The sequence below is a fragment of the Lytechinus variegatus genome, chromosome 4, assembly GCF_018143015.1.
Source record: "Lytechinus variegatus isolate NC3 chromosome 4, Lvar_3.0, whole genome shotgun sequence".
NCBI classification, from domain to species: Eukaryota; Metazoa; Echinodermata; class Echinoidea; order Temnopleuroida; family Toxopneustidae; genus Lytechinus; species Lytechinus variegatus.
In genome coordinates, this window is record NC_054743.1 from 34,953,736 (window position 1) to 34,967,890 (window position 14,155).

At 34.9% G+C, this 14,155-nt stretch overlaps 2 protein-coding genes across 2 annotated transcripts in view; both read right to left on the bottom strand.

Moving 5' to 3' along the window:
* Positions 1-3,079: 3,079 nt before the first annotated feature.
* Positions 3,080-6,812, bottom strand: LOC121413916 (probable Werner syndrome ATP-dependent helicase homolog 1). The gene is made up of 2 exons (XM_041606919.1): positions 5,878-6,812; positions 3,080-4,503 (listed from the first exon to the last, which is right to left on the bottom strand). The coding sequence occupies exons 1-2, from the start codon at positions 6,354-6,356 to the stop codon at positions 3,234-3,236; spliced, it is 1,749 nt and encodes a 582-aa protein (XP_041462853.1). The 5' UTR covers positions 6,357-6,812; the 3' UTR covers positions 3,080-3,233.
* A 6,139-nt stretch (positions 6,813-12,951) lies between these two features.
* LOC121413917 (inhibitor of Bruton tyrosine kinase-like) overlaps positions 12,952-14,155 on the bottom strand; it is a 32,900-nt gene continuing 31,696 nt past the window's right edge. The window contains exon 21 of the mRNA XM_041606921.1: positions 12,952-13,915. Coding sequence (XP_041462855.1) covers positions 13,778-13,915 — 138 coding nt within the window. The 3' untranslated portion in view covers positions 12,952-13,777. The remainder of the gene's footprint in view (positions 13,916-14,155) is intronic.

Genomic DNA, 14,155 nt, shown 5'->3' on the forward strand with positions numbered 1-14,155 from the left:
AGGCCTACCTGTTAACCTTTTTATTTGCAGTTGGGATGCCTGGAACATGTGTGAACAGATTTAGCCAACAATTGTCCCTTTCATTTGTGTACATACATGTAAAGGCCTGTAAGTTGAAAGAGGTACAAAACATGTTCATCGCCATGGACTGCATTTTTGGATGATTATTACATGTATTTCATCACATGCATGTATACTAAAAAAAATCAAAGTGCATACATGCTTGTGGCAAAGTGGTGCAATTCAGGGAATGCGATATTGCAATAAATCTGCATAATCTAAGGTTCTGTAACCATGATACGATTAAAAGCTCTTTCAAGAATACCAGCCTTAAAATTAATCTTTTGAAATTTTCAGTACATGTATATTATGCCTACATGTACATGTAGGTATGAATGTATATTTGCTTATTACCAATAGTCATGTACAGTGTACATTTTTTTATTGCAAATAAATCATACAGTAGCCATTTATTTCTAGTTTATTCCTTATTTTCAGTTACTGCTTTTATTAAAAAAAAACTACTAGTATCACTCAGAAGTGTCTCACTTAGCAGGGCTGCATATTCAGACCACAACTGTAACACTTGTGAGTGAAGGGTTGCATAGCAGCTACACTTTTATACTAAGTATTATCACACTCTCTTTCAAATATATTGCTGTACACATGCATGACAAAAAACACGTTAAAATGGTTGTTGTTTTTCTGTTTTGAACAAGGATGCCCTTGCACTTTCATGTATTAGGTAGATAGAAAACACCAATTAAGACAGAAAATGACTTTGGTTTTGAAAGGCAGACTGGTCAAACATATTTTGGGTATGTTTTTTAAGACTACCCAAACATGTTTAGGGTATGCTTTTTCCTCCTTGTTTCGTAAAAGTGTTCTGGTTATTTCCAATTGGGGTATTTTAACCCTAACTGCACTTGAGGGCATGCAATGAATATATTTTGACTGTTTAGGTTTATTGTTAGAACATTGCCAAACTTCTTAGGAGTCATATCCTGGCGATTTAGAGGCAAAAATGTGTAAATGAAGCCTGCTAGAAAACTACATGTAGTTTAGGGGGTTATTTTGCCCACAGAAAAACTTGCTTAGGGGGTGTTTGGAAATTATGTGGTCACACATGTGTACAGTAATACATTTGACTGCCCCCTCCCCCTTCTCATTCAAGTTATTTTCTCCCTGTCTCTCGCAACTTATTTTTTCTCTGTTCGTATTTTGGTCTTTCATCATTTCAAAATAGCAACTTTCATTTGTATATTTCTTATTTGAAAATAATTATATAAATCATTGTATTCATCACCTTGCTGCACCAATCAATCAAGCACTCAAATCAATCTACCAAACTTTCATGATACATGCATAATGAATCATTCAAATCAACCAAGAAATCAAAAATAAAAATCAATCAAATATCAATGACCGTAATAAATCAATCGAGACACATATCTAGTTCAGCTATACATAGAAGTATATTTATGTACCATGAATTTACATACTCTTTATATGCAAATTGAAAACAAAATAAGACATGACAACAGGTAAAAATACAATTAGAGATGTGTTCAATAGAATGATCCAAGTTTTGTGTTGAAATACAGTGTATGCACAGAAATTATCAAGAAAATTGAAACAAATTATTGACATGTCTGTATATGCAAAACAATATCTCCAGCAGGTAATACATGTACAATAAAGATAAATGAAAGTAGTCGCAGTAAATACTGATTTCACAAGAAAGTCTGCAAAACCAGGCTTGTCATTAAATCATCAAGGATCTAGAGCTGGTGCAGTTACATGTACATAAACTGAACTTTATGAAATCTTGAAATATTAATAGCAGTAAATAAATCAATCAAGACACAGCTACTTCAGCTAGTACAGTATATTTATGTACCATGAATAAATTTACATACTCTTTATATGCAAATTGAAAACAAAACAAAATAAGACATGACAATTAGTAAAAATTCAATTAGAGATATGTGTTCAATAGAAAGATCCAAGCTTTGTGTTGAAGTATGCACATAAATTATCAAAACAAAACATTTACATGTATATGCAAAACAATATCTCCAGCAGATAATACATGTACAGCAAAGATAAATGAAAGTAGTTGCAGTGAATACTGATTTCACAAGAATGTCTGTAAAACCAGGCTTAATTGTCATTATATCATCGAGGATCTAGATCTGGTACAGTAACATAAACTAAACTTTGTGAAATCTTGAAATATACACTGCAAAATGTTCACACTGAAGATCACCAACACAGATCTGCACACGTGGGACAGTGAATTATTACTGCTATGAATGCCGGCACGGCGCTTGACCTGAATCCCGTGCTTATTTGCTAATTTCTTAGCAATTACTCAATTTCTTCCAGAACCTTTTGGCACATATTTTTTTATTTATACAAACAGACACTTTGATGGATATTTCATTAGAATCTGTCATTTTGACATCGTTACCACAACTGGCATTTATCTTTAACAATAGTCAATAAGATCTGCCAGAAGAATAGTCAATAATGTACATGTAGCTTGTGTTTAAACCTGATACATGTAGTTCAAATATAAAAGTATATGTGAGCCTACATATACATGTACATGAAATTAATGTAACTACAATTAAAATTAAAAAAGAAGGGTAGTTAAAGAACATGTTTTATCAAAAATCTAACAACAGGACTTGATACAAATTAATATACAATTACTAATTTGATCTCAAATTTTGAAAAAAAGTCTTCATCTTCATGTACATGAGTGTCAAAAATTACATGTACAGCCCATCTCAAGTTGTGTCTGCTCTTTAATCAACTTTTATACTGTATGTTAAAGATATGAACATGTACAAACACTATTTCATACATGTAGATTGCCCACTGACGATCAAAACTTAAATATAAGTATAGGCAAGCCTTCACACATTTCTCCTTTTGAAAGAACAAAATATTTCTCATTATCAACCTTGCTGTATTCAGTGGAAAGCGATGAAAATGTCAGGGTAGCTTTCTAGTGTACATCCGATCCTGAAATTTGTAAGATAAACTTTCGTAGGACTTTTCAAACAAAAAAGAAGATAACATGCTGGGTATCTTCAAATAAATCATTCAAATGATCACAAATCACATTACATGTAGAATGATGGTACAGTTCTAGAAACACTCAAATATCATTACAATACAGCAAAATGTACATTGTATCCCCATTGCAATGCTTCGGACTGACATCAATTGTCACTGTCACTGTCGATGTGATAGTCGTCTAAAATAATCTCATCATATTCATCCCCAGACCATTCATCAGAATCATACATGTTTGTGCAAGTGGCTGGAACATCATTTTCATCACCTGCAATTGAACCGCGATGTAAAGAACCTGAGTAAATCCTCCAACATTCCTCTCCTATTTCTTTATTCCCAAACCTGTATCTTCTCAGGAACTCTACTTTAGGGATAACAACATTGATATCGAGCAAAATCATGTCAATAACTGATGAAGGAAGGCCACAAGCTATATCTGGTCCACTGTACAGGGATTCAGGACTTCCCAGTAGAGAATCTCTGTATTGCTTTAATGAACGCTCCAACTTAGCATGCTCCTCCTCTGATGGGACAGACACATCAAATTCACTCAGTTTTTTCTCCCTGCAGATTGACTCGTATGCCAGATGTTCCAATCGATAGCATGGTGTGTCACATGTACTCCCAGCACACATGCACTTCAAAGCACAAATGTCGCAACACTCATGTAATACATGTACAACATCAGAAGTTTGAGCTTCTCCGAAACAGTCTACAATCGCTGCTCGTCGGCAGGAATCACCATTGATGTATCTCTTGATTTCATCTGAGGTACCATGCTTTGTGTCTCCTGGATACTTCATGCAAATACTCAAGCTCTTCTTCCCATCTCTCCCGACTCTCCCAGACATCTGTACATAATCATCGATATGACTTGGCACTCCATACATGATGACGTTGTGACAGCCTTGTACGTCCACACCCATGCCAAAAGCAATCGTTGCCACAAGCACCCTAATCATTCCCTTGCTGTCTCCGAAGTCCTTCACGATATGTTGCTGGACGTCATCCTCGCTGTTGGTGTGATACATCTGTACATAAGCCTTGTGTGTGGGGGGCAGCTGATACATGAACATGGAATAAACTTCCGAAACAATCTTCCTTGACTGGCAGTAGACAAGAAAACGGTCACAGTCTCTTCCTCTATCTTGTAGCTCTTTGACGAGAAAAGCCAGATTGGTATCTGGTGAATTGGATGAAGATTTCATAAATGAATGTTTGATGTTACTCCGGTCTGGCGATGCACTGATTGTGGTGTAGTTTTTCAAACTTAAGGATTGGACGATACTCCTCCTAACCTCTTTGGTTGCGGTAGCTGTCAAAGCAACGACTGGAACTGGTGGAAGAATTGAGCGTAGCTCACCAATCTTGTTGTAGCTCTCTCTGAAGACCTTGGTTGTCCCAGTTGACTGACCCCTATATGAATGAAGAGATAAAAAGGGGAAAAGAAAGAAGGTTACACTATGTGATGAAATGTACATTTAAAGGACAAGTCCACCCCAACAAAAACCTGATTGGAATAAAAAGAGAAAAATTCAACAAGCACAACACTGAAAATTTCATCAAAATCGAATGTAAAATTATGGCATTTTCAAGTTTTACTTCATTTCCCAGAACAGTTGTATGCACATCTCGGTCGGCATGCAAATGAGGAACTGATGACATCACTATTTCTTTTGTATTGTATTATATGAAATATGATTTTTTGTCATCATTGTCGCGTGAAATGAAGTTTCATTCCTCCCTGAACACGTGGAATTCCATTATTTTAACATTTTGTGCTTCAGGCAAGGAGGCCCTAATCATCAAATTCGTAAAAATTGAAATATTGTATAATTAAAACAATAAAAAGCAAAAGAAATAGTGAGTGAGTGACATCATTGAGTCTCTCGTTTGGATGTTACTGGCTCATTCATAAAACTAGTTTGTTAAAAATAAGGGAAACTTTGAAATATCATAACTTTATTTTACATCCGATTTTGATGAAATTCTCAGCATTGTGCTTCTCTTATTTTCCTCTATTGATTCAAATCAACATTGCTCTGTGGTGGACTTGACCTTTAAAGAAAGACTAACTTCCCCCCTGTAAATTTCAGCTTAAATCATGTTGTAGGCCTATATAAAGAGTTGATCGATAAGATTTGTTGGTACATGTGGGCTCTGCCTCTGTGAATGAATAATCAATTTTGTACAAAATTTTATCTAGGAGGCATGTTCTTTTACTCAAAGAACTTTTTTTACTGAAATGCAAAATATCGAAAATAATGAGAAATTTAATATGCTTGCCGGATCTAGCCTACATGTACATCTACATGTATCTATTCAATTTTGGGCCAGGCAGGAATTCATATGTATAAACCGATTCACATTGATTGACCAGTGCAGTGACCACTGCAATATTTTTTACCTGTACATCTGCATGTATACATAACCATAACCATAGTTGTTGTGTGTCTGGACGATCAATTTTAGAAAGTCAGTTGGAAAAAATACAAGCAGTTTCATCAATTTTTAGTCCAAAATGTTAAAAAATATCATGGAGAACAAAATAGATGATTGCAACTATTGAATTCATATTTTTAGTGTAATCCAAATTTTAAAAAGGCTTCAAAATTATAAAGTGTCCGGACACCCGACCCCCCCCCCCCCATCCTACATGTACTGTTATAACTCATTATCATATGAAAAGGGTGACAATTTCAATCCTACACTACTTTTAATATAAATTTATCAAATTCAGAAAAATAATCAAAAAAAAAAATCAATACTGTAACAATGAAAGCATCTTACCATTTCTTCACACAGTGGCTTTCATCCACAAAGAGTCCACATAGCCGACCCCTCACAGTGCTTATTGTGATTAGGTCCCTTCCAGAGTCTCCTGTCAAAACTTCAGGGCTTGAGAGTATCAAGGAATGGCAACCATTAGCTAGCTCTTCCCTGATTTTGTCGGTGATTCCTCCACTCAAATCAACAGCTGAAATACCACTTTTCCTCGCAATATCAAGTTGGTCTCGGATAAGTGATTTTAGAGGCATAACCACTATGGCAAGTGAATTAAATCCGACATCTTGACCACGAAGAAAGTCCATGCATAGAGGAGCACCACGGAAAACTACACTCTTTCCAAAGCCTGTTGGCAAGCTAACGAACAGATCGTGTCCTAACAAAAATGAAGATAATGCCTCTTCCTGTTGCTTCCTGAATTTGATGGAAAGTTTTCCTGAGGCATGAAGTAAAGCGTCCTGTAAACTGGGTCTGGTACCCATTCCTCTAAAAATCGTCTCAAAAACTGGCTTTAAGTTTCAACAAAAATACATGTAGATGAACTCTAGTTTGACACTTTGTTTGTCAAACGCGAACTTTAGTTTGAACCAAACTTCGAAGCAAAAGTTCCAAAATATCTCGTTATAAAACAGATGTATACTAGTTGTGCTTCGTCTGGTAATTTAATCGGTAAAAATGTGAGTGGAAGAACAGTACTAATATACAGCCTGGCAAAAATCAAAGGGTAGATCTACTCGCGGAATCGAAGATACATGTAATACTATAGTGCATGTGGAAAAATCAGCTTGTATTAAACACACCATAGCTAGGGCATGAACACACAGCCAGCTAATCCAGCCAAACAAAAGAGTTATCCAACCATGCACCTGGCAGACAATGCAACACCAACAAGCTAAGTTTGGTGTGTAGTCTGATCATTCAAACTGTAATATTTTATTCTCGGATGAAAAGATTTTGTAAGATAGAAAACACTCAATAAAACAGCATATCATTGAAAAGCATTCCAATATTATGGCCATATGTACATTCAAAATGGATTTAAATTGATTTTACTTTGGTGTTTTAATGTTAATGCAATTTAAAACATTTTTCTTCGTATTATCTTGGTTTTATTATGATCATTGTATGTTATCGGTCTATTATCTGCCCTAGTTTATGCCGGGATTTTAAGCTTTTGGTTACTTTTTGATGAATATATATTAATAAGACTTGAAATTGAATTTGTTTTGACCAATCGATTTTAATAGTTATAATGTACTCAATCAGTCATTGTTGACATCAAGCAAAAACAGTTACAGTGTATATGCACTAAAAATGGGGGTAATCTTATTGTTATAATTTGACGAATTAAGCAACTTAATGATTATGAACAGCATTCCCTTTAGAAATATTTGATATGACTACTTTTACAGGGGGCAAGGGTTTGCATGCCTCCCCCAAGATTTACCACCGAAAGGTCAACAAATCATGAAAAGAATAGGATTCAAATTTTCCAAAGTATTGAGAAACAATGTACATATCCACATGTAGGCATAACCATGGAGGTATGGCATACTCATCGGGATACACTGGAAACAAGTGGCAAACAACCAATTAATGTTACAAACGCTGAATGCCCTGTGGCCCCTGGGGAGCCGGCTTATCACGGAGGTCTGGAGGTCATTTCATGTCCTGATTTGCCTAGTCTAGTCATTTACACTGTAATACTTATTCCACGGATGAAATTAATGGGTAAGAAGATTTTTTTTGGCTAGCACGAGATGTGGATATTGAATTGTCATGGCGGTATATGTCTATTTAGTAGAACATCGGTCACATCTGTGTATTTCCGTCGTCCTTGGGGTGAAAATGTATTTTGGTGGAGAAAAAAGTTTGGTAAGAGAGACTAGTCGTACCTGTGGGCCTCTGGTCTGGTTTCCCCTGACCCTCCACTGCCCATTGACCACGATGGGGGGAGGGGGTCAGCATCTCTTGATGCTGCCAGAGCCAGAGATGTTTACCAGCTGTTTCCTCCTTGTGACTGGTGTAGTCTACTTATTCAAACTTTGATACTTGATTCATGGGTGGAATCATCTGGCGAGGGAGCAAGGCGCTGAATAGATATTTTTTAAGTGCATGAACACAGAGCCTTATGTTTATAGTGTATAAAAAAAGCACAACTTTGCAATTTCAACCCTGTTTGAGGTGAAGTTGTTTGGGTAAAAATGTGTCTTGTTTGGTGTGTGAGACTAGGGCACCTGACCCCCTACCGTGTAACTTGTTTGATTGATGCGTAGCTTTTCTGACGCAGCAAAGTTTTGTACTGGACCTTGGTGGGGAGCGAAGATGAGTGGATTGGCGCTGATTAGAGATTGGGAGACATGTGCCCTCTATGTTAGCTTTTGGGAAAGGGCACTTCCAAACAACAAGGTCCAATCTAAGATGAGTGGATTGGTGCTGATTAGAGATTGGGAGACATGTGCCCTCTATGTTAGCTTTTGGGAAAGGGCACTTCCAAACAACAAGGTCCAATCTGGACTACTACTGTACCTGCTCTTGGGGTACGCACGTTGAGTGGATGTTGAAGACTGATTCATTGTAACATAGGGGTAGGAAGGACTCTTGGAGGGACTCGGGTAATCTCTTTGTCCTAATTTAAAGTAATTTGTCACACTTTTTTTCGGAAGAAATTAAAGAAACCACACATTAAGTCCTACTGAAATTGCATATACAATATTTATTTTGTCATATTCTCATAGCATTCATTGAATCTCGGTATCCCACAATATTTTTTTTTCTTTTTTCTTTCAGAAATGACTTTATTTTACCTGTATCAATTATTTATGTATTCGACTTGTATTATCGGAACACATCAAAAGATGCCGAGAAATTCACGGAGAACATAAACGTGAGAGAGCGACTCCATGGAGAGAGCATCAAAATGTAAATCAAAGTGTTTTGTTCAAAAGGTAATTTTTCCTCTGCGAAAATTATATGTATTTCAAGCAGGGAATTTATGATTCCTTTGTTCAATTTAAAATTTAACCCACGATACATTGACGAAAAGGATCACTTTTTTATGTTCGCATCCTTTGCATCGCGATCCTGAACCAGTTTGAATTCATCATAAATTATGATAGATATACTAGTATAGACTTTACATTACAATCCAACAGTTACAAATCATTTACCGATCGCATGTCATGCATTGCTTGATTATTTTGTATTGATTGATTCCCAACTTCTTCGGGTTTATTTTTCTTCAGTGTTATAACTTTCTATCCCATCTTCTTGCATCAAATCATTCGCGTCCTCGAATCAAGCGATTACACATTTGGGCCGGGGATTTGGGATTTTCTGAAAGGGTTTATGGCTTTTTGTTTCCATCAATACATTTTCACCTTGCTATGGTTAGGTCTGCATGCCAATGTCTATTTTTATACTATAATCAATTTTCACCAATAACCCGATTTCGATTCGTTTACAGGGACCATCATTGTATTGGTTATAGACTGCTTTCAAATTATTATATTTTCTGCAGTCTTCCCCCTGATGGTTCGCTGGGCTGCAATTCCCTATTAGACACGCCCATTTCATAACAATTCAAACCCACTCGTTATCCGGCTTTTCGATACCGGCGTCAGTCATGTTGGTGTCGGGATATTGATTTTATTTGCGATAATGAAAAGGGGGACTGGCTTGGCCTAACGATTTTTTGAGGAATGAAAGGGAGTTGGAAGGTTATCGATTGTTTAATTCAAGAGTTTTGCAACTCGGCTTTCTAGCAGCTAAGTTTGTTTAGACATGTGGGCTTTACTTGTAGCGAGTTTCCATGGGGGAGATTGGATGAAGCGAGGTCGAAGTTTGTTGTAACTACCCCCCACCCTTTCATCAATTTTCCTTTTCTACTGATTTTCATTGCCTCCCTTGTTTGCGCCTGTCTCTCTTATTCTTTCTTTCCTTCGTTTTTCACTCTTCTCCTTCTTTTCACTTTGTCAAATAATTACTTTTGGATGCTTTGTCATATTTTGTTTCAGGGATAATTCATCTTATAGTGATGATGATGATGATAATAATAATAATGATGATGATGATAATAATGAAAAAAAAACAATAATAAACCGGTGGTTATAAAGCGCATAGATTAGATCAAGTGAATATAAGACTAAATAGTTGTAGCCCAATTGAAATCAAACAAACAGATAAATTGGCTCAACGACAGTTAAATAAAATGGTTGACAGATGAACCTTTAGTAGAACTAGTTTTACAGTTGTTTCACTTACTTAGTTTAAAACCTTAAGAATTCAATAGATATTATTTCAAATCTAATTTAAATGAATTTAAAGTACAGCAATTATTTGTTTAAGTTATCTCTGTTAAAATCATATCTGAGACTGCAGCCTGATTTATGGATGATTGCAAAGTCAACGAGATACAAACTGCATAGAAATCAAGAGTCACACAAAAGAATTCACCTTTTAAAGGAAAGAAATAAATTCATTTTTATTTCATTCAAAAATATATGTACATGAATAAACAATCTGTATTTACAGGCAAATCACATCAAAGACACGCAAAAGTTTATGTATTTTAAAAATAAATACTGATAAACAATACTTAATGTATTAATTTCTTTGATAGCTTTAAGCACAATGTTTCATTTTTGCATTTATTGTCCTTTTCTCATTTCTGAGTAAAAAATGCAAAATACATACATTAACGTATCATAAACAATATGTTCATGAAGCAATTTAATTTTCGTACATTGACAAATGTGATTCTGATTTGATTTGTGGTAGAAAAACATCACTTTGTGGGGGGGGGGGGGGGGTCGAGAGAGAAGATGAGAGGGAGAGAGGAAAGTAGGAATAAAGAAGAGATTTATGTTGTTACAGTGGAGAATAAACAATTCAAAAAAAGAAAACAAGAATATGTCATTTATTCTTATTTCATTCCATGTGTTCACATACAAACTACTCACTTGGAATGTCTAGACGCCATGCAAATACGATGATCTAAGAGAAGTTGATAACAACATCAATTGTGAGTGGAAAAAACAAACTTCATCAAAACAATAATGAAGCATATCGTTAATTTTCATAAGAAACTTAACATCATAAATCAAATAAAAATCATGCAAACCAGTTTGAATTGTCATTGCAATTATTCATACATAATTTCAATTATATTTAATACTGTTACGTACATTCATAAGAAAAGAAAAAAATCCAAATTGTCCTTCTAGCAGAAGATGGCAAAACACATCAAGTTATCGTTACTTAAATACAGTTAAAAAAATAAGATACACGAGTATATGCCTCAGAGTAAAATAATATCAGGAACATCCCTGCTTTCAATTATATGTTTCAATATAATAATCCAAAGACACAAATAAATTAAACTTCTTCACAGCATACAATCCATTATGTAACAAAGGTTTCAAAATATATTTGGGTAATCATGTAGATTTCTATATTGCAAACTTGCAATACACATTCTGCCGAATACATCATTTATCATTTTGAAAACTAGAACTTCACACTAAACATATACATCTCCATAAATTTGTTCAGAATATGCATGTTTTACATGCCTGATAACATACTGTACATAAATGTATCATTCAATGATACAAAATAATCAAATATAGGAGAAAAAAAATGAAATACACAAAATTCGATAAAAAGTAAACAGTAGCAGATTTTATGATCTCGATATTTTCAAACAATACCAATATTTGATAGGAGTATTTATGCAAAATTTAATCAATAATCGGTTGCCGCATAGTTTTATTGATTATTTTTCATTTATAGACCATCCTTACAATACAAGAAATAGAGAAAAGCAAAATTTTAAATCTTGACAAAAATAATACCAATTTGGGAAAACAATCAATTTCATTTTCTGGTCCTACTTTATGGAATAATCTGCCAAGTAATATTAGAAACACCCCCAGTCGTAAGATATTTTAATAGCAAATCGTTAAAATCAATGCTACTGGAAGATTATAATTAATTTGGTATGGTAAAATACTGCCTGAAAACAAATAATTCTATATAAAGATTTTGTGAATAATTACGATATTTTTTTTTCTTGTAAATAGTGTAAATATGTTCACTGAAAATGATCAAAATTTTCTGCAACAGTAATAAGAAGAATTAGTATTGAATTTGATGTACAATATTGAGATTTAGTTAAATTTATTGTTTAAACTATGATAATGACAACATTTGCACAGTGAATTTTCAAGAAAACAATGAATGCATGAATATACATCATAGTTAGAAAATATTTTGAACAAACATGCATTACAGATGTTGACGTTGCTGGCTTTCCATAGTTGCGATTGATTGGATCATTGCAACTCTTTATAAGACAGGGCCCTAGTTTCAGTCAAACTCTAGTCTAAAATGTGGTTTGACTGTGGATAACCAATTGTGAATCAAAAATCTTAACAGTACTTTCATTTTTAAACAGTTTGAGTACTTGACACACCAATCATTCCTATCCATCTGGGAAAAAAAGTAATGTATTTTGTCTACAATGATAGTATAATGATAAACCAAAGTATTATGATACATTCGATGTGAACAAAATGTGAACATTTTCAGCTTCATATAATTCAAGTACAGGGTAAAAATGGCCTATCAGGTTAAACAAGACTTTATAATACAGGCTAGTATCATTGGAAATAATTGGCTTCCAAAAGAATGAGTAAACAAAATGAAATAATTTTCTAATTGTTATTACATGTCAGTAAGCTATCCTTGAAGCCACCTACATGAGAATAAATATGAACCGGACTAAATTTAGCAAAGATTTCATTTAGACTTAATTTGTGTATTAGCTAAGAAAAAAGGAAGAAGTTTTCAGTTGACAATAACTCAAATCATGATATTTTTATGAGTTAAAACATATTGTACATGTATCACTGACCCTGTGTGACTGTCCACTTTTAGCATGGTATGGCAATGAGTTGATAACATTTAATAAAGAATGACATTTTTTGTGCAAAAAAGTTGAATGCTTACAACATCAAGGGGCACTCATAGTGTACGCCTACCAACAGAAACAACAACAGTTCCATCATTATAATGATGTTAGATGACATTCAGCATATTTTGTACCTAGTGCAGTACAGTAGGCAAGAGGAATGGACATCTTATTACGACTTATGTATAGGGCTGGATGATATGACAATAATGATAATAAAATATCGTGACATTAAAGCTTCAATGAATAGACAATATGGGTCCACAATCAGTTGTCTTATATAATATTGTAGACAATTGTGTTTAACACAAGATAAACGTTAAGAACCCACTGCACTATTCGAATAAGAGTAGGGGGAACCCTGGTGTAGTGGTCCACCTGCATTCCCCAACCAGTTATCGGGAGGAGAGACCTGCAGGTCACTGTTCTGTATGCGCGCCCTTCCAGGTGACCCAGATTGGCTGGCTCCTCCAATGCGCCTTTGAATGTCTTTGAAAGATATATGGCGCTATACAAATGCTGTACATCATCATCATCTTCCCTGATCCAACTCACCAGGTTCTAATGGAAAAAGGTCATAAAAAGAATGTCATCCCTATCTGATAATTACATTCCCCATCTGCTGCTTTAATAAGTGCTATTTCAACATTACCATGACAATGTTTGAAAATTATTCATTGGGGATGATACACTATCATATCATGATTTTTTTTTCAGCTGACGATAATTCAATACTCAAATATGCTATACTGAGTAGCCCTACTTAAGTAAATAACTGAAGAAAATACCGGTACCATCTTTTTACACCTACAGTACACTTATGAAACATTTTACGAGGCAAAATAGGAGCACATGTCAAAAATTACTGTTTGTTGAAAATACATGTAGGATTTCAGTGGTCACACTGGCAGTCATTGTCGGTGAGTTGTATCATCTGTCGTCAGATTTTTTCTTCCAGAGGGGTGTAGCTACAGCACTCTGAACTCTTGCCACGGTGATATAATGACCTGGGTTTCCTGCTTCACCATGGTATAGGGTGTAAAGCTCCTCTATGGCACGCTCTTCAATCTGGGGAGAGGGGCAGAGAAAATAAAGAAACAGATGAAGAAAGAAAGAGATACAAGAGGATATGCAAGGTGGTTCGAAAAACGAGTTTCGCCTGATTTTGCAATCAATGAAATATGCAATATGATCTTTTGACCCCTAGATGACCTTTAGATGAAAACGAAAGGCACTGAAAACACAAAAAAAACTTCATTCAGCACCGTAGGATAAATTTCTTGCTGAAGGTTGATTCAGAGTTAAAAT